General features: G+C 37.3%; 1 protein-coding gene across 7 annotated transcripts in view; it reads right to left on the bottom strand.

Moving 5' to 3' along the window:
• NCKAP5 (NCK associated protein 5) overlaps positions 1-25,287 on the bottom strand; it is a 245,047-nt gene that overhangs the window by 118,072 nt on the left and 101,688 nt on the right. For all 7 annotated transcript variants that reach the window (XR_005105773.1, XR_005105772.1, XR_005105774.1 and 4 more), the window contains exons 4-5: positions 24,151-24,241; positions 6,779-6,928 (exon numbers count right to left, since the gene is read on the bottom strand). Coding sequence is in view for 4 of the 7 variants with exons in the window: in XM_037397642.1 (XP_037253539.1) it covers positions 6,779-6,928; positions 24,151-24,241 (241 nt within the window). In the remaining 3 variants the exon portion in view is untranslated. The remainder of the gene's footprint in view (positions 1-6,778; positions 6,929-24,150; positions 24,242-25,287) is intronic.

Here is a 25,287-nt window from a genome sequence, read left to right as displayed (position 1 = left end):
CAAAGGCAAGGATAAACAGGTAGCAGCCATGAGATTTGCTTCTCAAAGACCAGGAACACCTGAGCCACCAGAGACCTACAATAGAAGAGTTCAAGCACCAACAGATTACAGAATACATTCAACTTGATAGCACTTACTTCATTTTAATTTAAAATTTACTCAGTTATTCCAACAGCTAAAACAGTTTGCCAATACTATTACCAGCAAAGAGCTGGAATAAACTGGGCTGCTTTTGAAACTAGTGATGCAAGTCAATGCTGATACATTATCAGCCACTGGATAAGTTTGGAAATAAGACTTTGCCTGCCTCATCATCTGATCCCTGGCTATAAAAAAAAAGAAAAGAAAAAGGAGTTCTTAGGCACCGTTCAGAAAACTAATTATAAAAGTCTCCTACTGAAAAGATTTAAAAATAAAATAATCCAATAATTAGGATTAAGTAGGTTGGCCTCTGGTGACTGATCAGCATAATGAATCTAGTTATGTGGATGGCCAAGGCATCGGGCTAAGAAGTGACTTCTGGTTGAATCAGATTAAATGCCTTGGCTGGAACAAGACCAGTTGCTACAAAATGTTTAGAACATTGCTACAAAATATTTTAAAGTTTCCTAATTTTTCTATACTTCTACCTAAAGCGATTAAAATTTCCTGTAAACCAAAGTGAAGCTGCTGACCTTTAATAAACAAGAAGTTTTTCCTCACAGTTATTTTCAGAAACTCAGGCTCTTTGCCCCTGCATACTGTATGTTTCTTTCTATGGAAAATAATACAATTATTAGTTTTCTTACAATTTTACATTGCAGTATGTGAAAAATGTGGGAAAAAAAAAAGGGAAAATAATGTCAGAGCAAAACAAAACCCACCAGCACCCCACTCAAAATGAAGTTATCTTCTCTATCCACTCAAAGGAAATATGTACCCTTCTCATACTTCTTTTTAATCTTTTTTTATAGTTCACTGATATGTCTTCCTTTCTCTGCAGGGTAGTAAAAACATAATATCAGAAATACTTTACATACTTCCTCATTTGTTTAATGGTGATGATATAAGAGAAATTTACCCCTCTAATATATTTCAACATTTAGCATATTATCCTGAGTGACTTTTCTCCCAAAGCTCGATTTCTTAAAACACATATTTCTATGATGATGTGCAAAGGGCAAGAGGGCAAAATTCTATAATTACAGTTAGAGTGGTTTTGTGACTCTTTCCTAGCAGATACTGCTTCTACTGCAGCTTAGTTTACTGAAACTTTCATTGAGTCTCATTCACCCGCAAGCAATGAGATTTTCACACATGGATTAGGTTCTTCATTTGATAACTTCAAGATTACAATTTAATGCTACCCCAGTGACTTGCTATTTGGTGAAAAATGCAAGGCCGTGAGCAGATTTCAATCATTATTTTTTGAGGCCAGTGGAACTTGTGCCCATTGCAGAACTTCTGGGAGGGAAGGGGGACACTCAGCAAACCAGAAGAACCACTTCCTTGTTGGCAATGCTTATTTTAATTTGAATGTAAATACTACATTTTTAGCAAGGCATTAGTTGTGTGTACGCTAAGGTGCGTAAATCATATCTTCTGAGGAGTGGACATCACCCCCACATAATCGTAACTCATTAATTCCCCATAACAAGGTGATGGTACACTGCTCACCTGACAGAGGGGAGGGGAATGGGACCATGTGTGGTCAAATGAGGGATGCTTATAGGGCCATGAAACAGAATAGGTTCTAGCAAAAATACCGTGTCCTATCCTAAACGCAGGCACAACTCACCCCATAACAGACGGACATCTTGCCATAAGACAAGCATGGCGCACCATTATGATGTAATGTACTTGCTGATTCCTGCCATACAGACCAACTTACAAGGCTCACAGGAGGGCGCATGCCTGCACTCTGCTTACATGAAAGACTTTAGTGATTTTCTGGGATGAGGGCCTATAGGCTCTTCAGAAATGCAGATGGGAGGTCAATCCTGTGCCTACTTTCATAGGAAAACCAGCACAGAGAGAGGGTGGGAGTGAGTAAGGGCAATTCATACTCTTCTTTTACTACACAGTGGGTTTAGAATAGTTCAGATGTTCCTTATATGTGGTAACTCAGCATCTAAGAGCTGGACAGACATATCTAAACTTGAAACCTTAATTCTGCCTCTTCTGTAATCTGTTTTCCTATGTTTCCTGTACAAAACATGCTACCCTACCAGACTAAAGCACGGCATTACAGCCCTCTCCTCTGAGTTGTTTCTGGTTCCATGTCTTTGAGTCAAAGCATAAGAATACATTTACATGGAAGAAGCCAGAGGAAACCAGGCAGCTTCCCAAGTTATCTGACTACATGCCACATTTTAGTTCTTTACCCGTCTACAGATGTGGTACCAAGGCACAAACAGATGAAATACACTGTACAGGATGCAGGAAATCTGCAGCTGAGATGGGAACTGAATCCAGTCTTCAACCAATATCTACTCACATTCCTTTTCCTTTTTGAGGAATTGAGAGGACATGCAGTGTGTGAAAGGACATACCACCACCAACAACAACAAAAATTGTGTAAGTTACAGAATCCCTTTGTTACCAGCAAAACACTGCATCATCCAAAACAACCTCAACTAAGTACTCTGGTCATTTAGTTCAGAGCAATCCTAGTCAGCTTACTGTCTTCATAATCAACTGAAAGCAAATACTTTCTAAGAAAGTTGCAATACTGCAGTTGCAAAGAAGAAAAGTCCGGAAGAGCTGGAACATTTCATACAGTTAGACATAGTTAATTCATACTGAATTATCCTCACTGCATAAATATCTTTGCAAATGACAGACTTTAATAAGCCTTCAAAGCTGACATAGTATTTATCACTGATTAAATTTTTTAAATCAAAGTAACTATGGCTTTCACAGACACGTTTAAATTAAGACTGACATTAACTCTGTATATCAGTTTAATTCACTTCCAATTATGCAGGTGTTCGGGCAGCCTGTATTTCAGTCATTTAAGGTGTTCGGGCAGCCTGTATTTCAGTCATTTAAGGCTAAATTGGGGCAGAGAGCCCATAGTCCGTAGGATAACAAAGCTCTGTGACAGTCTTAAGGCCTTTACAAACATTTTCAAATACAGATGATTCTCAAAGCTTTCCTCTGTGCATTGTGACTATGTAAACTGTTCTTGCTGGAAACAAGAAATAGTACACAACCTTGCATGACAGTCCATATAATAACTAATATTATACCCAGGAGGGCAAATTAAGGTTTTGTGAAAAATTTCCAACTTACATGCATGTGACTTTGGAAAGATAACATTATTGTTTTACTGTAATTGTGTTTATACCTACATATACCCGAAAATGCTGTACAGGGTTCGATGCACGTCCAGAATGAATTAGATTTTTTGTACATTTCTGGCTACCATTAGAAAAGAATTGCAATTCTTCTGGTGATGAAAGCAGATTAAAAAAATGAAATTCCACCAAGTAGTTGATATGTTATTCACTGCACTTCATTAATATTTCATTTTTTGCAACACTCCAAATACACAGAGAAGTTATCAGAGAATTTTTTTTCTCTTTGCTTTGTAAAAGTTAGAAGGCATTTGATCATAACTGCTGAAGTAAATTAAGTGGCATTTCAAGAGCAGCCAACTAAAAATGCCGAAGGCACAAAGGAATTTTGATATCCAGGAAATCACAATTAATTTCAACTACATAAAATGAGATATGAGATTGTACGAACCATTTGTTATTTGTCATCTGTTTCATTTGATTAGAAACTTATGGTATTTATCAGTCAGTAGAGTGGAAATAGAATTTGCTGTAAATGATAAAGGTTGTAAAAAGATTATAGGTAAAAGAAGCAATGGGAGAATATGTATATACATGTCTTATCAAAGTATATGATACCTTTCACCTGGGCTGACTACAAGAACACTTTATTATACTGATTTGTATTGTTCAGTTAGAAAATTCCCATGTTAAACAGAAGCTAAAAAACCCTAAAAGTTATTACATAAATTTATTTGGCAATACAGCTGATAGCACCCAAGTATAAAAAAAATGTTAAATACAACTCCAGGGATACAGCAGCCACTTAGAGAAACTTTTCTGTAAAAATGAAGCCTCACCCTTTTTCACACTTAGATTTGATCATTTCCTGGTCCATATCCAACAGTCCAAGATGACTACAATTTTCCTCACATTGCCAGAAACTCCTGAAGAAAACCACCACGTACCTCATACCTACCATGCCAGTACTCCAGGAAAGGCAGAAGGAGCTTACTTCATGTATGGAACAGTAACTCTTCCCGTATAGATATTCAAAATAAAAGAAACTAAAAAATCTTTTATACTGTATATGTACTGGTTAAACTACCTATTTATCCTTGTGCTGGTGGATAGCTTTTTTCTTTTGGTACTTCATTCACTTGAAACTTAGCTCAGACTTAACCAACTTTTTTTTGGTTTTATGTGATCAGTCAAGAAAATGTATTAACCAGAAAAAAACCTCATCTGCTGAATCTAAATTTTTATATAATAAAACCATTACACCCCTTGCTCAAACCTATACATACATATACATGGTCCCCCATTTCAAGCAAAGATCACTCGAGCAATAGAGCAATTAATATAGGGAGAAGGATGGAATAATTTTACAATGCTCTACCAGACTAGGCTACATCTTGTCAGGAGCTAGACTTGAGTAACAAACTAATACGAAGAGATATTAAAAGAGTTCTTAAAAGTGCTGATGTTAATTAAATTATATCAATAGGTACTAATAGATTAGGTCCCACATTTTGACCATTACTTTTACTAGGTTCTGTTTGTAGGCAGTCTTCAGATTCTACAGTGCACAGAGAGTAGCAACTTTAGTAAGTACTTTCTCAGCCTTGCTGATTTTATTAATTGTGTATGATGCAGCAAGAACTAATCATGTACAGTAAGATTAAAGACTCTGACACCCACAGCACAGGAACTAACAAACAATAATTTTTTGTTCCTTTCTATATAGATTAATAAAATATTTAGAATAATTACTCTGCAAATAGTAAAGGATTAGAACTGCTAATTGCACGTAACTTTAAAGAAGTATGTCTCTTAATTAATAAACCATAGAGTCTTTGACATTACAATTTATTTTCTTCAAGAGAAAAATCAAGTGCAAGAATATGTAACATTAAACAACACCCAATTAACAACACTTTGTTTTAATTATCTTGGGTCACAATTAATCACTGCAGTTCATCTTTCTACTTTTATAGCTCCGTAGACTATTCATGTAGACTATTTCTTGAAGTACTGGCACTCACTGATGTGTTTTTGAACAAGCCACTGCACAACACTGACATCAGTGAGGAGACCTATTCACTGACCTCCGGAACTAGATTCTGTCTCTCTATAACGTTACGTTACGTATCCAGGCAGTTTGCTACAACTGATAAAGCTTGTGACATTATTGAACAACTTTCTATCAACTGAGGACATAAAGAACTGCAATTGTCATGCTGACTGACTAAGAACAAGGTGAAGCAAACACTAATCATGCATATTTGGAAATAAAAGACCACAAGGAACCTAGAGTCATTCACCATCAACAGATGAAGCAAGACTATAGTAAACTGCACATTTATCAGAGCTTTATGTGCCTTAAAAATTTAGTATCATGTGTTTTTTTCCCAGGGCAAAATTAGAATTAATTAATATTAAATGTGTTTACTTTACAAACAGCCTAAGACTTTAAAGGAAAGAAAAACGGCACAGACTGCCTATACCTTTTGGGTTTCAGATTCTGTGCATAAATTCAAACATGATTATAACTGTTCACGTTTTACTTTTAAAAAAGCCCTCAAGAACACAAATCCAGAGTTTTCATTTGATCACAGGACAACTCAAAATAAAAATTATGATGCAAAAGGGCCTTCACACTTAACCAAAAATGTATGGGCCCAGTGATGAAGTCTTTGTTTACTGAGACGCTACATAGGCAAAATACCGCTAAGATTGCTTTAAGGCATTCACTTATCCACACCTATAACACTACACAGATACTTGAACAGAAGACAATGGCAGAAACAGTAAGTTAAAAATACGCCTTTGTACTAGTTCAAAATTATATTGAAATATGCACGTTTATTTTTTATACATATCAAAACCCATGCTCTATCAAGGGGCACAAAATAAGTTCTTACCTGCACCTTGTCCATGTTTGCCTAACAAAAATTTTAAACTTTTCCTCTAGTTAGGAATTATCACAAGGTGCACTGTTTTGCACATCCCAAGTTTCCAAAAATGCACTCAAAATGTAGTGTGCAGTTCTCCATGTGGTCTACAAGGAAATAGATTTTCCACAATCTAGCAGTAAAAAGACCTGAGCTCTCCCAAGCAAGCAGTCCAGCAATTAAAAGTTGAACAATAAACTACAATGAAGCAACACTGTTTTTGTGACAGCTGTTAAACCATCTGTATTATCTTAGAATATTAATAATTAAAATAAAACCAGTAAAACAATTTTTCTTATTAAATGGTCTCAACTGAATTAAAGTAATGTATGAAGTTCTTTTTAAAGATATCTGATGCTCAACATTAGAGAGGGATCCTTTCAGTGGTTCTAAGACTAAGCTTCTTGTTCATCCTTGGTAAATGAATCATAAAAAAAATACCCCATAAAACGAGTACAGGTGAACTGTGAAAGATTACATTTATACTACAGGGTGATTCAGTGCCAATAAATGAATGAGGCAGGGGGCAGGGTGGTCTTTTATGTGTGAAACTGTTGTGCTTCTTACCTCCAGAGCTTTCAAACGCTCCAATAGCAATTTTGTCCTTTCCTTTTCCTCTTCAGTGCTGCTGCTTTCACTTCTTGAATCTTCATCTGCTGGTGTGTGATTTTTTTCCATGCCTTCTTTACATTTTCTGCTGTCTTCTGACAGCTTTTCCTGAAATGATTTTTAAAAATATCAATATTCACAGGTGCAAATGAAGTTAAGTATGCAAATATCTTCATATCCTGCTTGTATATGAATGAAAAAAAGACCGAGCAAGTTGCTAGTTACATGATTACAGTGCTAAATAAGTGGAATCATGAAGGGTCTATGAAACATGCTGCTATGCCGAAGCATATGCACAACTTAACCGCTCCATCTACTTAAGATTTTTAAAAAGTGAAACTCATGATTGTTTTAATAAAATAATTAACATTTTTTTAAAAATTGCATTTCTTCTTTAAAAGTTGCAATGAAAATTGAGTACACTAGCTTTCAATGGAAGCATTTTGCTACTGAGATATAAAGCAGTTAGTTCATTGTGGAAAAGCCAACATGTGTTCATGCCTAATGTATTTCACCTTTCTTCATCTAGAGCTAATATTTGAAGTACTAAATAATGGGCTAAGAACCAAGCTACCACCTGAATACTGATTTAAGATCCATGCTAATATATAACTGGAGAGAATCAAACTGACCGCAAAATTTTCAGAAGTGCCCCAGTCTATTATGAGTCAGTAAGATTGGGTTATTACCAACTGCTGCTGTTGCTGCTGCTGAGTGGACTATGGCTGCTGAGTTTTACAAGGCGTCTATAAAAATCATAGGATTGAACAGCGAATCCTACTAACTCTATTACGCACCCAAGTTCTGTGTTGAGAGAAAGAATGAGATAGAGCAAGCCAAACATCAAGACTACAAGCAGGCAATATCCAAATATTGCCCAAAACAATAAGCATGCCTAAGAGGAAAAAAAAAGAGAACTACACAGAGGTACAGAGCGAATTATCATCTGAGTGCAACACGGAATGTACAGTCTCTACCTTGTAAACTATGTTCTCTAACTATATAAGCACATGCACTGTAACAACTAATGAGAAGATTAAGAATGGAAAATGTGAGGTAAATCAACATTAAATAACGGGTGTCAACAGGAGTCTAGAGAAGTCCCTTAATGAGCATTTAGTTTTCTTTGTGTCCCTTTTTGGTAATTCTTATATATAAAGGCACATAATTTCACGATCTTTGGGTTACTCTATAAGTAATATATATCTCCTGTAACTACCCTGTAACTACTACAGAACACAAACTCTGTCTAAGCATAAAAATATGTATTTTCATGAAGAACTGATCCAGCCTGAGTAACTGTGTAAATATAACTCTTCAAGAGTTAACAGCAAGACATTATCTTAATTAAACCCCATAAACACAACTGAAATAAAAATCAACACTGTGAATCACATTTTTAACAATGTCTTCTTAAAATATTTACTAGCTTAGAAATTGACTATTACTATATTAAAACTTTAATCAAGAATCAATTTTATAAGCTATGGGCTTAATCACTGAGTACTCTTACACAAACCATGAGGAACAGTTCTCATTCTGAGCCTCAAAACATAAGTGTCAAAGAGCCATTTCACCAGGTTTCCAGCATTAGTGCTACGCTGATCACAAAGGAACCATAAATATAGTAGTTGGGAATTTTTTTCTTGCTTGCTACTCACTGGTACAACGATCAAGCATCTGTAAAAGAGCCATTAAACCATTTTCCCTTCAAGTTGCCCTGATGAGTGCATTGATATAAAACACTCTGATGAACTCAGGGGGAAAAACCTGACAAAGGTACCTCTCTGATGTAATTCAAACACAAACAATCATTTTTAGGAGAGAATGTGACATGAATTATATGTGGCTAACAATGGGAGAAAAAATAAACATCTGCACAGGGACACCTTTCCTGCTCAAACTAGAGGGCAGCAATTTCAAAGGACAGGCAGAAGAAAGCATAGGTTATGACATTTCATTACAGAAGGGGGAGTAATGCAACTTCTCAGAGTAAATCCCAGTCACCTAAAGAAGTAACTCATTAATCTTCTAATTACAAAATTGGATGAACTTTGCATACTAGTGGCACAATCAGGAATATACATCCTGTTTTATTATGATGTGCACTAGATAGCCTCAAGATACTACTATTACCTCTGCTTGAGTGTTTAAGTAGAGCTCACATATTTAAAAAAAATGTCTCTTACTGAGTAATAATAAATGAGGTTCAGTGTTTCAAGCATGGGCTAAAATGGTTGATATGTCTCCCACCCTACCTAGAAAAGCTGCAGTGTAGAGGAAAACATTTATGAACCTTAGAAATTGTGCTTAGGAATGCAATTTGCTGAGGGTGCTGCCCCATCACTTTAACCAGTTCAACCTGGGTGATATACAGTAAGACTAGAGCGGAAAATCTACCCTCAAGAAAGCGAACAGGTGCTTCTTAAATACCCTCTGGGCTTAAAGTCGGGTCAAGTAAGAGGGAGGATGACAAAGGCTTTTGGAATGACAGAATCCTCTTAAGAGTGAAAAATCTGCTAATATCAAAGGCAGCTGTCTGCTGGTGGGAGGCAGGAAGGGGCAGAGAGATTTGCAAGAGGGAATGTGTATCTCCTGCATGATGTTGATCAAATCCTACAGAAAGCTCTGGAGTGAGCATGCTGAAGGCAGCAAACAGTGGCACAGAGCTGCTTATTCTTCTTTTTCCCCTAGAATCCTGTACTTCTTGTGTTACCTCAAATAAAGACCATCTTTTGAATCTTCTGAACAGTCTCTGCTGCGTGCCTCATGTACTGCAAAATTAAAGGCAGGCTGTTTTTTCAAGCTGAATGGCAAAACACTCTCCAGGTTAGAAGTCCAGCAAAGGCAGAGAAAGTGCTATCCTGCTGACCAATGCAGTTTCATTTCTGTGAAAAGGTAACAATTGAGATGGTGCTCTGGAAGTAAGCAAGCTGGACAGGCTATAAAAAAAAGGCTGGGGGCAGGGAAAAAAAAAAAAAAAAAAGGCAACAACCTAGCTCTTGGTGTCTCCAGACCAGTAAAAGTTTAAGTGTGCCTTAAGTACATGTGCCTGTACTACAAGAGGATGCAAACACAGCAGCCTGATGAGAATTCTATAGTAAAGGCTCATCTACATCTCTAATTCTCTGTGTCAACAAAGACACAATAAAATATTAAATATTCAAACCTTACTAAAAGGAAATTAGGATTATGCTGCTTACTACAGACCTGTTCCCACAGAAGTCAGTGAGAAACATACAACCAAGTTGCACATTGTGTAAGCTTCTCAAGCTGGTTTAACTGTCATTGCTTCTCTGAAACCAGTAATATTTTGCAAATCCTAAATGACATCCTGCCCTGACCATTATTTCTAAGTATTTGGTTTGTTCTATAAATCAAACAAATAGTACAGCGGTGATGAACCCTTTGACCAGACAGTATAGGCCCTATAGCCAATAGAAAACAAGAGATGAAAACAGACCTCACAGTCTGGAAACGGCAAGCTTTCTAGAATCAATGAGAAAATATAAATCACTGGAGACGTTGATCTATGAAGCTGTACAATGCAGCAGCCTGATTGAGACTTATCAGAAAGCCTGGTTTTGGTTGGCTAAAGTAGGAAGTAACAATGTAATACTCCCTTTCCACTAATAAATAAAAGTAATAACAATAAATTAGGAGAGGAGGAAATCCACCTAAAATTACAAATGACAGTTTACTGGAATTTGTATAATATAAAGAAATATGTAGAATATAAAGCAAATCTTCTCCCTTCCACCTACCTTTCAGAATACTGAACAAGAAAGCGTTTTCACTGTTTATAAATAAAAGGAGTAACTACAGTGATAGAAAAGATCATACGTAAGCTTTCAAAAGATAAGGGACCAAACTGCCTATTTCAGAAATTACCTCTTCCTTCATCCCAAGAAAGGCAAAAAGCTGCTGACCCTCTGGACACAGCATTAGTCACGGGGATGCCTTTCCTCTAAGACTCGTCACCTTTTCAAGGAACAGGTAAGGGTCAAAGGGACACTCAGCCAGCTGTTCCTTAAACATTATTACCTCAGAAATTATTATACTTCTAAAGTTTTATTGGTAGTACCATCAGTTGCCTGTTCTTTGCCCTTTCTTCTTTCTTAAGATGTTTTCTAGGAATTACACTACACACACACAGAAAAAAAAAAAGGAAAAAAAAATTAGTTAACTTCAGGTTACTTCAATTTGTAACCATGAAATTTCAAATCAAGATGAGTAAATGTCAGATGACATGAAGAAATAAAAGGTAGCTAACAAAAATCTATTCCAGATTTTCTTTTTTTACAGTGAAAACTATGATTAGATAGTAATTGGAATAAGGTCTCTTCTCTGGTAGTAAAGACAAATACCTAATACAAAATGATCATACAGATCCCCAGGTAACTCATGTTCCAATTCTTCCTAATTTGAGATTTTACAATGCAAGAGCTACCTACTCAAGGAAGAAGCCTTGAAGAAAACAGAAATCATTAACACCATTAACGAGCACACAAGCCTCCACAGGAGGAGGTCAAGCAGAAGCAATGACAGCACAGCACCTGCCACAGCTCTCAGTAATGGGACATGCAAAGTTCTCCATGGGGGGAGGAATAACCCTGTGAACCAGTAAAGGCTGGGAGCCAGCTGCATGAAGGTATCTGTTGCAGGGAAGAGAGAAGATGGAACCAGACTCTTCTTGGAAGTGGCATGACAAAAAGATCAGATACAATGGATGATCCTTGGAACATGAGAAATTGGAATTAGATATGAGGAAAGCCCTCTCCACCCCCCCACCACCCCCTTTTTTTTTTTCTCCTGTGAGGGTGGTCATATGATTGCTGGAACAGGTTACCCAGGGAGGTTTCTGAATCACAGAGATATTGCAAAGTTCACTGGACAAGTGGCTATAATAACACAACATAGCATAATCTAATCCTGATACAACTGGATCTGGACTCTGCAGTACTGATCATGAACAGCAATCTTTCACAAGGACATATGACAATATTCTGATTGAACCAAACAAGAATTAAAAAAAATCAAGATCTCTGAAATGCGGATTTTCCCTACGAGTGTTGGATGACATGAATTACTTGTCTGGAAACTGATAACTAATAATTGGAGATGAACCTTTGCTTATAGAAGCTAAATATCATTTTCATGAAATAAACACAAGTCCTCCAGCGAAGTGAAGTGTTTCAGATATAATGTAAAGATTCCTCAGATACAAATGATCTCTATGTCCACTCTGAGTGACAGGTTGTGAGCCTGAGAGTTGGGTTTTTTTCTGAACTCCTTTTAATTCTTCAGCGTCTGAAATTTATTAAAAACAATTGTTTTAATGATTACAAATTCAAATTCTCCTGAGAGTCATGCCTGCAATTTTCTGAAACCACACTTTAATCACACATTTAACACAAGAATAAAACATATGTAGGTTATATAATTAAACGGTATTTATGATTTCTCATAACCACTTATTTGAGGAAAAAAACCTCAAAATGGTTCACAATGTAGTTATAAACAGATCCTATACGGAGGCAATGGTAACAGGAATCCAAGAATCCAGTCAATATGGAACCCACACTAAGTGGCTAACTCAGCATCTCTAAACATTATCACTTTCCATGGCATCTCAGGAGCTTCCACAGGACTTTCTAAATAAGATATTTACTAAATAATTATCTTAGATTTCAGTGACAGTTTGCCAACCCAGGTGTGCTACACTACACTTCTAACACCCTTTCCTGCTATAACAAAAGGAGATTGTTAACCTCGAAACCCAAACTGCAGTTTACAAATCCATATGTAGAATTGTTTATGTATGCATTGGTTTTGGCTGGGGTAGAGTTAATTTTGTTCACAGTAGCTGGTATGGCTTTGTTTTGGCTTTGTGCTGGGAAGTGTTGCGAATCCAGGGATGTTCTTCTTATTGCTTACCCAGAGCCCAGGGCTTTTCTGCCCCTCACCCACCCCACCAGCGAGGGGGCTGGGGCTGCACAGGGAGCTGGGAGGGGACACAGCTGGGACAGCTGACCCCAGCTGACCCAAGGGACATCCCATCCCATACCGCATCGGGGTCAGCATATACACTGGGGGAAGGTTGGCTGGGGGGCTGCTGCTCAGGGACTGGCTGGGCATTGGTTGGGTGGTAGTGAGCAATTGTTTTCATTTGCATCACTTGTCTTAGGTTTTACTTCTCACTGTTACCTTCCTTTTCATTACAATTTTTTGCATGTTTTATTTTATTTTAATTATTAAACTGTTCTTATCTCAAATGAGTTTTGTCACCTTTACCCTTCTGATTGTTTCCCCCCCTACCTGCTGGGGCAGCAGGGGGGAGTCAGCAAGTGGCTGTGTGGTGCTTAGCTGCTGGCTGGGGTTAAACCACAACAATGTAATAACGAATTGTGAATGTTTTTTCTTGCAAGGCCATTTTATAGTCTTGATGTATTCTTAGATGATGTACTTTCAGTGTTATTTCCACTGCAGACCTCCTAGTGTTCAGCACTATTCTTCACTGCGCGTGAGCGATATGAAATGAGTATTTCCAGACTGTTGATGCAGATAAAAACAGTAGATGAGGGTTTCTTTGTACTTTCATAAAAAAAACAGCCTCGAGCTATGCACAAGTAGCTCACTCTAACTACACAAGCTGAAAAAAGGCAGCAGTTGTTCCAAGGACTACTAACTTCAAATTCCAACAAGGTTAAAATTGTTTTCCAGTGGCACCTTGCTCTCCTTTCTCCCCCACCATGGCCTTTTTTTCCTTAATTTTAATTACCACTTGTTTACTGCAACTCAATCCCTCTTAAATATGCCCTTTGAAATTTTGCAGTATCTTCTGATATGCTTTATAACCTATCTCATTCGGTGAAACCTGAGATGTGTGAAAGACACTTGTATGTTAAGTCAGAGCAATGTGAACTGATGAATTCACAAAAGTGTTTCCTGCAAGATGCCTGAGACAGGAGTAGTCACTGATATCACTGTGACCTGAATACGTCTGTTCTATCTGCAACTTTTTTTTCTGGATTTTCTGTATTTGCTAATGGGAATCCCATTAAATACCATGACCCAGGTCTGAAACGCTCCCCCCATAACTGGGCAAACAAGTTAGAATGTAAAAAAAAATTTACATGCAACTAGGCAGTGCAATCTAAGTAATCTCTGAGTTCAGGGCTACAAAAATGACTTCTGGTTTTACCTTGCTTACTTCTATCTATGTATTCAGCTGTTTTCTCATGCTTTATTTCCTTCCAGTGGAAGGATCAGTTAAAATATAGTTTTGCTTTAAACAGCACATCAGCAAGTGTAGTCATATTTTTGTTTAGCTATCAGCTTTTGTTCAGAACAAGCTGACCAAAATTGAAGGAAAAGAAAGGAATGCTCGTATATCACAAAATTTTACAGAAACATCCCAAATTGTTCACAGTTTAACATTACTGTTGTCAGGAAAACCATATAAAAATCTTTTTTCTCATCTCTGGATTTTACTTACAAAGTGAACAGAGTGAGCAGTACCATTCTGTAGATTAAATACATGTGATGGATAAGAGAACAAAGTACTTTATGTTTCTGGTATGAGCCACCTACCACTCGCATATCAATCCAAGTGTACTACATATTATTCTTCATTCAAAATGCTCCTCACTAGTACAAGCTATCACCCCTATTGAACAGTTCTGCAGCAACATTAATAAATTTCCTGATGATGCTTTTATTGGCTCTTCCATGCATCAGAAACATGTATTTTTTTGAAAAAGTTCAGATCAAAAAGGGCTGTAAAAGAAAAAAGCCTTCACAGTGAAGTTAACTGTACTTATCAGTTCAGTAAGAGTAGATGGAGTTTCCTGTCTTTAGGTCCCCAGCTGAACATCAGTCCTGGATGTCGAAGTAAACTACGCTAACCTCGTGGCCAAATATTGCGGTTGATACCATTCTGTCTTTAGTGAATGGATATTCATCTATCAGTAGCACCCTTGCCTCTGGCACTTCATCTGTCAGAAGTGAAATCAAAGACTGACCATTCTGGAGGTGACTCTTCCAAGCCAGGTTTCAGGCACAGTGGTGGCATGGCAGTATGGCAGTAACTCAGTGTGTTGTTCCTTTTCAAAATGGAAGATTTCAGCTACACTGAATAGAAAAGTTATAAGCAGAAAAAAAAAATGTTCTAGAAGCTAATGCCTTCTTCATATGTGTATATATGCTATTATGAGAAGAATATGCAGTGTTATTTTTCATGCAGATATTCTCTTAAAAAATGGTTCATTACCGTACCATACTTAAAGTAATCATCTTTCCTCCCAGGAAACCTATATGCAGCATTTAAACTTTCCTGAAGGAGTTTGTAAGTATTAAAGTAACTACACTTGACTAAAGTGACAGTATTAAAATACCTAGCTTTGACTGAAGTACAAACAAGCCAAACTATTCTGAAAATTAAATTCAGTAAATTTTATGTAACAGCAATTAAGGCAATAGAATTACTCCAGATTTAGATTGCTAGAAATAAGCCAATTTTCCTTCCCTTTGCAGCCCTTCACTTTTTTTCCCCCCTTTTTTTTTTTTAATGACTTTTCACTACTTGGATGAAGGCCAAATTACTCTTTTTAATGGAACGAAAAACTTTTGAGTGAATTTTTTTTCCCCCTCCCAGAAAGTCTCCCAAGTAGTCATACTTTTTGATCCAGTTTTCTGTAGATTGTTTCTTTAGGGAATACAAAAAAAAAAGGCTTTAAAGGACCTACCTGAAGATGAGTATTAACTATTGTTTTGGAATGACAGCAGTATATTAACTAACTAGTTCTTACCATAAGCACAACTGCACAAGCTGGCCTGTGGGATTAGGACAAAAAAATTAGTAAACTATTAAAAAACCAGGTAACTTTTTGCAAATAGCAGGAAATAGTTTGTCTTATAATATTGTCAGGAAAACTTCTAAAAGAAGCTCAGAATGCATCTTCACACAAAAATAAAATGCAGGAACAATCATTCTGGATCAGACCAAAACTTCAGCTTTTCAAATATGTTATTACAGTTTAGAGCAAATGTATTTAACTGAAATTAAAAATACTTGATCATCAGTGCATATTCTTTCCAAAACAAATATACTGAAATACAAATATATTGGTAAGGGCATTCTTCTGTTAAAATTCAGAGAGAGAATGTTTGTGAATACAGCATATTTTTTCCCACAGGAAACAAGCACAATTTTACATTTTTTCAACTTTTTAAAATTTAAAAAATAGCACTGCTTTCTATTTGAAAACATAAATTAATCACAGTTCAAAATTCAGAGTGAACAATATCTTTTATGGAGATGTGGAAACAGGGACCGAGCAAGTGAGTTGGCCATACATATGACCCAACCTTGGAATACAAACCATTTTTTCAACTTTTCTGTCCAAGCACTTCTTCCCCTGAACAGCTGATTGCTCCAAGTGCTCCCTATTTATTTCTTACTCATTACCCTTACTCAGGAAACACAAAGGATTTGATAGATAAAAATGCTTCTTTACTTGACTGACCCTCTTGCCCAACCAGAACCTCTTCAATACCAGCCCAGGATGGGCAATGCCGTGCCAGGTCAACAGAGCACATATGGATCCTCACAGGGACCTGGACAGGCTACAGATAGGTAAGACCCCCTCATTAAAATCTTCTTTTGATCAAGAGCCAGGAGACACATTACAGACCTGGGAACTCTAAAAGCTGTTGACAGATGGGAGATGACAACAACTCCCTGGGGATCTCACTGCCCTACTGAGAAACAGAGTGGGCCTGGAAGTGGCACCGGGTGCCACGGCAAGCGTGGCACAGCAGCCCTGCAGGCTGGCCTTCTCACATAGCCAAAGCGTGGGCTGCCCTCGGCCGGCGTGCCTGCACAGCCCTGCGGCTGGTAGCCCCAAGCTGACCTGTGTGAGGAATACGTGCAGATACAGAGCAACAAGTTGGCCTTTACATAAGAAGATACCAGCATCTCTCCAAGCAGCAGATAGATTACCTTAAAAGTGATATCAGCTATAAACTCCCGGAGATTATTCCCGTCTTTTAGGACTACCAAGCAGAGTCATTTTAGAGCCATACTCTTTTCTCTCAAATACATCCCCTGAATCAGAAAAAAAGCAATCAGAACACCACCATTATGTCAAGATTAAGGCTGCAGACAACCTGTTGTGCATAAATGGGAAGTCCCCGTATGCATTAGGATGACCTGTATCAGTCAGGCTGTGAACCACATCATCACCCTGCTTTCCAGAGAGTGTCTCTGAATCTCCGTTATGCCCCTTTCATATGTATAGGCTTTAGGCAATGTATATAGGCTGACTTTTTTAGATTCATTCCAGGAGTAAGAACTCGAAGAAAGTCATAGCAAAGCAGCACTATACTGCAGAGGAAAATCTAAATGCAGAATTACAATCGGTATAATACATAATAGTACCATAGAATCAGTCACTCTTCACCTCTTGTTACTGTGGATATATAGAGGATTCTGGGAAGGAAAGAACAGCTTGTTTTCTGAGAAACTGGCACACAAATGGCACATTTCAGTTACGAGACTTTGTTGTGTTAAATGTAAGTCCATTGCTTTGTTACTGTATTACAACAATCAAAAAGAAAACTATTTGCACATATTGTCCTTGGAACAAAACTGTAATTTTGAACATTGTCTGAGGAGCACCATCCATCTCCTTTGGGGGCAAGAATCCAATCTTAATTTAGTTAAATATGGGAACAAATATTTATCAGAATCTTTGCACAGTAGTGGAAATCTACCAGAGAAAAGCCATAAGGAGTTTGTTGTTACTGAGCTAGCCCTGCATTTCTCTGTATGGAAAAGCAGCCCAAGCAAATGCTTGCGTCCTTGACAGCCCGGGATTTCTGGTGGAGCTCCCAAGAGTGCGGGTGGCTCCTCTCCTGTCCTCTGGGAGACACAAAACTGCTAAGCTTTGTCTAGTAATGTTCTCCATAGCAGCTTAGGAGGCCTGATTGATGCAGTCTCCTGTGGGCACTTCCAGTCCAGTGATACAAGTTTAATTTTAAGGATATATTTCCTCTTTCTGCAATAGAAGTTAGCATTAAAAATCCAACGTGGATTTCAGCTAGTGCCTTTTTTTCAATTCATGGCCATGCCCCATCTATAAAATGTTACATATCAGTGGCCTGAATATTAAGCTTCTGTAATTTTGTGTTAAGATAAAATTGTATTGCCAATAGTTACAGTTGTGGTGTTGGTTTTTTTTTTTTCTCATGAAAGAGCTGCTGACACCAACGACTGTGCAAATTAGAAGTGACAGTCACAACAACTGTTCCACATCTGAGTCTCAAAGCACGCAGACAAAAAATTGGGTTGATCTGGCCAACAATGCCACCTGAAATGTGCCTGTACCACTTATGTAGTCACACCTCTCTGACACCTGCTTCAGAAAGCAAATGGCAAAATGCTCCAGACTTCATGACTGAGAATTAGAAGTCTTGTAAGACTGGAATGATTTTATCCTTGGTGTTGGAAGTTACCAGTATTGAGTCTTCACAGTTAAATCTTTTTTCTTAGCTGTGGATAAGGCAGGGACATGCACACATATTTATATCCAGCAAGAGGGTGGGAAATGAAACTGAAATTCCTTATGTTCAAAGCCACTCCTCCTGTAAAGCTGTAGCGTGAGTTCATGATTGCACTGGTGGTGATGCCTGGCAAATGGGACAGATGTCCCCCATGGAGCTGTGTGCCATTCTTCTCATGGTGCACACTAAAGCCTAAGAAATCTCTTCTGAAGTCAATTACTTCTCAAAATCTCATCATCCCTCCACAGTGACAAAAAAAGCAGAGCTGAACCACAGTCACAGCTCTTCCTCAGTGAGAAGAGCCCATCCAAACGCATCAGCTGCAATTGCTTAAACTGTCTGCTACCACTTGGATGTCCAGTGTAGTCACATGGGTGCCGAAATGAGCAGTGGAGTAAAAATGGAACAAGTCACACCTCACTTAAAAAAATGTAAGGATTCAAGCTGCTCTTCACCACTGCACCCAGGGCCAAAGAAACCTGCAAACACACCCTACTATTAAAGCTACCTGTAACCTCCGTTGAGTCTTTCAGCCAGACTTCTCTTGGAGTCAACTCAACAGCACTGAACTCAGTACAGGGATCATTCCCCTTGACAATCCCCTGACCTCATTATTCATGTTGTTCCTCTTCTGAATTTGTATAATCAATCTCTGAGGACCTGCACTGTCCAGCATGATGAAAATCCCTGCTGCTGAAAAGTAGTCTAGACCATGTCAGCTGGTGAACAAGCAGTTAGACACTCTGCACTCGCACAGAACCTGAGGGATGACTGGGCCAGTGACATAAGATGGGGTGGGATTCAGGCTGCCTACAACCCAGGATTTCAGTTCCTGCTGATGAGAAGAACAGAAAGAATTTGGAGTGCAAATCTCAAAGCAGCACAGTGTGGTTCTGAAGAGATTACAGCCCCTACAGTCATGAGGTTTTTCATATGAATTCATGTCTCAAAATCCCCGAAGTCCCAACAGCAAAAATTCATTTCCATACTTTTTAATACAAGACAGGAGAGCCCTGCTTGAAGACCATCCAAGCTCCACTTTGAAACTGATTCTTTTTCTATTAGAAGTGTCCATATGTTAAACAAACTCCTTAGGAGAAATAAGCCTTTTTCCAAGTTTACCAGGAAATGTGAAACCCCCCTTTTTTTTTTTTAAAAAAATAAATTATCTGGCTCTGTACTTATAACACTTCCCATTGCCACAGAAGCAGCGGTTTATATATATGATGATGTCTTAAATATACTTGAGACTAAATGATAAGTTGCTACCCTTTTTTTACAAACAAAGGTTAAAGATGGACAGATGAAGTGAATTTGTCCAAGGAAATGGAGAAATCTGTAGCAAATGAAACAATCAAAATGTAGTCTTGCAAACACAGTACTGTAAACAGAACATCATCCTTCCACTCCAACGTGACTGCACCACGTCTGTCCTGAGCTTTAGTGCACATATTGACAATTGTAGAATTATAACAAATCGTGAACTTAGAACAAACTCTCTTCTTCATCCATTTCAATCACTGTACACTGACATGCAGTCAAAAGGATTTTAAAAAAACCTTGAAAGTCTTTGAGCTATCTGTAATCAGGTAAGACTCTACCTAGTTATCCAGTATTGTGATCAAACAAGAAAGAGACTCTGGGTTTTGATATCCAAATCACAAGGACAAACATTGGAAGGAAAGTCTGTGGGCTGCTTGTTTTAATGTCTTGGGTTCAAGTACTGCACACAGTTATTTCTGGGGATCACTCTCTCTCTTAGATAAAGTACTTGTGTCTTGAATGAGAATATGAGGGTGAGGTATTGCTTTGGCCTTTCATGGTCTTACTTTTACATGGGCAATGCCTCTTGGAAACATCATAAAGCTCTTACATGCTAGAGCTTTTTAGTCAAGTAAACATTTAAGTAAGAAATATGATGGTTCACAGCAATTCAAATCACACATATTCTTGTCCACATTTACGTTAGCATTCATTATAAATCTTCCTTCAGTCATTATGTAAAATGATAACAGAGGAGAATTTTGTTTACAGTCCTGCTTCTAAATTCATTTACCCTAAAGAAATCACATCATCCATCTCTAAGTCCAGCAAATTAAGTTCCCATAGGGCAGCTAGCTCTATGGAAAGGGTTAGAATATTTTGCTTCAAGTAAGAATCTCAGCAAGATCTAACACAATATTGCAATAATACTGCACGCTCTGGGCTCCATCTTATTATTATTCTTCTAACATGATCACCATGCAACATCTAATGTTCACCAGCAAGAATATTTATTCTGGAGTCAGGCATATTGATATTATAATAAGAACTCAATTTCATACATCCCAGAACAATAATTAGATTTGTAAAAAACAAATACATAGACAATGGTCAATAGATCAAAAGTGTTTATTGCACAAGAGGCATCTTTTATAAGTATTCGGATATTAATTCGAACAGGTTTCACACACTAAAACTAACTTACCATGGTGTCAGAAAATATGGGACATATGTGAGCAAGTCACCCTGGAGATCCCCTAGGTCATGTCCTCATTTGTTATGAAATACATGGTGTGAAACTGCAGTAAAATCTGATACTCTCTTGCAATGAGTACTGATCATATCATATCATAGTAATCACAGAGAACAGCTATGACTCAGAATATTTTCTGTAAGGTAACTGATTGTAGAGGATGGCTTTCAAAACAATGTTAGTATTTATACATTCTGTAAGTTTTGTGTACGCATCACTTGAATTCAGACCATAAAAACCTTTTTTTTGTGTGTTAGCTCACATCTATACTTCATTTACAAATACAGGATATGGTTATCATGTTCACAAAACCCCAAATACATCAGTGTTTTTTCAGAAACATTACCTAGGTTGTACATTCAAGTTCTATTCCCATTTGTGAATTACCCTTATAAATATATGAAAAAAATGTCTGAATCCATTTACAAAGGTACAAATGAAATGCTTCTATTGCAATATTGATGCCTCTTGCCAAACCTGGATGCAGTATTTGCAATAAAATTCATCCTGTATTTAGATTATATGTTTGTCCATGATTTCCACACAGTTGGTTTCAATAACAGATTAATGATTCATATAATGTTTTATTAATATGTTTTTCAATGTTAAAATATTTTGTGAACATTTCAGATCACACATTCTTTGCCATGTATTTGTTTTGAAGCACCTTTCAGGTATTAGCTTTTATTATTACATGTGGCTGTTGCCTAAATCATACTGCATTGTTTTTACCGTGTGACTCATCAACACACATCAAGTGAACCCATTTCTGACCTACATAGCAGGTAGCCATACGAGGGCAGGAATGTACTGTTTTGCATGTGAATAGAGCCATTCCTTGAAAATCCCAGAAAATAAACTATTTGTTAAGAAGTTTGTCATAAAAGTAAACAAAAGGTATGTGAGGATGAATGAGTCAAGAGACATTCAGAAAAAACACAACACTCATGGCAATGTTCCATATTTTTTACCTGTTTCACCATTCACAGACTGGTATAGGATGCACTAGCCTAGCTATTCTTTCAGGAAAGGAAAGACCACTGCTTCTGAGTCATGAATTATGAAAAGAAATTCATAACCAAATAAAATTACATATTGGCAATATAGAAGAAATGGAAATTCCAAAAAACCAAGCTGACTGATATCATGAGTGAGAACTTTTCCAAGAACAAGAAGGGAACAGGAAGAGAAGGAAGCTGTTATGCAATGTGGAGTACAAGATTTAAAAAAATCCTAGAGTAACAGGTATATGGGTGCTTTAAGGTCCTGGGGCAGAGATGCTTCACTCTGTAAGACAGCCAGGCTCAGGTTTGGGGAATCCACCCAGACTACCACCGAGCAGATTCAAACAAAGCCCCATGTCCAGAAAGAAGGGGAAAAAAAAGGGGTTAGACAGCATTTTATTAGGTAGAGGGGGCTGTTTGCTAGAGGTGAATTAAAACAAAGAACTGTTCTTGTTATCATTAACTGGAGAGAACTGCCTTGCTCTTTTGTTGGTCAGAACATAAAACCCAAGAGATTTTACACAAAACACACCATGATACCCATTTTCCTGGCTAGCACAAGACAACAAATGCCAATGTCTGTATCGCCCCAAATGAGAAAAAACCAAGACTATTACCAAACTGCCTCTTTTTTTCAAAAATTAAGAAATAAAAGATGGAGGAAAAATTACACAGAAATATACAAGCACCAAAATGACGAGTTTATGTCCCCTCTAGGAAAGCATCAAACAAAATTTCAAATTTCAAATGACCACATAGCTAATTTTTTTCCAGTTTAGTGCCTAAAAGAAAACTAAAGAACACACAAATCCCCAGTTTGATGGAAAGAAACGGAAGTACTGTTTTCCTTTTCTTGCTGAGACTGCAAAAACAAAACCCAAAGATGCTAAAACCTAATTGTCATACCACCTTACTGTGTTTTCCACAGTAAGACAGCATACAGAAAAGCAGGTAATAAAACCAGTTCAGCTGTCTGTTATAAACAGACAAGACAAGTAATCCACTCAAAGGACTCACACCAAGCCCACTTCAGAACCCCTCTGTATGGTGGCAACAGTGAACAGAAAGTATGGATTTAAATTCTGAACCAAGAGGAGGGAACTGAGTTTCATTTTTGCATTCTAAAAGGACAGCGAGTAAAATATAGATGCTTTTATTACCAGTTTCTAAAAGCACAGTGTTCTATTATAACTTCAACAAAAAGTTTAATTTGTCCTGAAATTAAATTTTATAGGCTATCATTTTAACAAGAAAAATTGATTTATTTTGGAAGGTTAATCTAAAAGATTCTTTTCCCTTCAATCCAAGCTTAAAATGAAAATTACAGTGATAAATACTCTTTAATATACATTTTTGTTTAGCTATATTGCTGTATTTTTGATCCATCAGTTGTAAGAATGGACTAATATAACTAGAATTTTTGAAAAGTGTTTTATCTGAAGGATCACTACGTAGTATAGATTTTAATATTTCAGCAATATATGTCTTCACAAAATACTTAATCTGTTTAAAAAGATACAGGACAGGACTAGCTTCCTCAAGTGTTTTTTTTTTAAGAATTTATGTGCAGAATATCTGATGAACTGGCATCTATTTCATTCCTGTTTCCAGAGACACTTAAAAAGGCTTGCTATCTCCTCAGGTTCACTGCTTCCAGAATATGGCAGTACATTAGGAAAATGCAAAACTCTCCTTTCTTATAAAGAGTATAAACAAACCCGGTTCCCTTTGAAAAACCTCTTAAAATCTTTGCTCTCTGAAATGTTGTCATGAGATACTCTCTCTACCCCAAGTGAGACTGATAAAATGCACCTACCACAAACTGCAACAAGAAACTATGGAGCTTGATATAGAAGCCTCACACTCAGTAAGATTATGAGTGGATAAAATTATCCATCACAATCTGAAGGTCAAGCTGTCACAAGCATCTATGTTTTCTAAAGATGCTGGAATATATTACTTAAAATACTAAATGCTTTAATAAAGTCTTCCAAGCTAGTTTCTCTGTCCTGTTAATTGTGAGGAGCAGCAAATGCAGATAAGACAATGATAATAAAAATGAAAACCCTTAAACTCTGGTGAGAGAACACCCGGGAAAATATAGATGGTACTGACCACTATTTACAAGTATTCATAACTAATAAACACACAGAGGAAACAATGCCAGACACATTTATCTCAGTAGTGTGATCTTTGTTTTAAAGAACTTTTCTATCACAAGAAAACAGGTAAAAAGTCACTAATACCTGATATACCTTCATGATATTGACAGTTCCTTCTCCATGCTGGCCTGGGGATCCTTGGCTCTCTAGCAGATTTCTCACCGTCTCCTCCATTCTAGAGAACAAAAATATTTATAAAAGTCAACTGTATGGAAAAAAAATTAAGAGTTGCATTCAGTGTTTTTCTTCTTTACAAAAGCCTAATGCATCCATGGCTACCATGAAATTAATATTTAAAGACAATCCCGGCCTTATAATGTTCTCATACTCCATGTTATGAATAACACATTAAGGGCACTCTTTTATCTTTTGAATATGCACAGTAATTAGTTGTATTGTTAAAATCCTACTGCAATTCAGTTACAAAAATTAAAAACAAATGTGTGCAAATATACACCTTATCAACAATGTAACCAAACACCATGATAAAATTACTGTCATTTTGGAACAAAATCAGTTAGATTAAAAAAACCAACAACCTGCTGTATTTCTAGCCAATTGTTAGGTTTGTGCAATTTAGACAGACTGTCAAACACATTACTAGTATTTACTCTCTATGTTATAGGTGCAGCAGTGTGTGCCAGTACATTTGTTTATATGAGTACAGCTGCTGAACACATTCACCCTTCTCTGCCCTTTCAAAAGGATGTAAAAAGCAAGTGTAGTCTAAAATCTGGTACTACCATCTCATGAAAACGTAATCAACTTCAGTTCCACCAGCCAAAGAAGGAAGGTTTGCACTTCCATATTAGAAGGTGATAATAGGCATCACCAAAAATTGTCTTTCATCTATCTGCATTCATCAAGCATGTTAAAACTGGTAATAACGCTAACTCTCCTGAATGGAGGATGAACTGGACAGAGTTCTGCTCCTTCACACAACAGGACCACTGGGAATAAGGGAAGCCATCTACAAAACACTGGTCCCATTCAAGGTCAATCAGAAATTAAATCCCATGGGCTTAGCAGATCCCACCAAGGCTTACCGCAAATAAAGGCCTGGGACTATAGTTGATTTCAGCTCTATGTGTATGGTTAAGAGGAGGACAGGGGTCAAAAACCAGAGAAGCAGTGATGGACAAAACCACAAAGACACCGGTTTTCACAACAAAAAATGGTGAGTGCCAATTCCAGGCAAAGGTCCTCAAGCTTCTCCCCACT

The sequence above is a fragment of the Falco rusticolus genome, chromosome 8 (genome assembly GCF_015220075.1).
Source record: "Falco rusticolus isolate bFalRus1 chromosome 8, bFalRus1.pri, whole genome shotgun sequence".
Taxonomy (NCBI): domain Eukaryota; kingdom Metazoa; phylum Chordata; class Aves; order Falconiformes; family Falconidae; genus Falco; species Falco rusticolus.
Note: the sequence above shows the minus strand (reverse complement) of the source record. Positions and strands in the feature narration are given on the sequence as shown.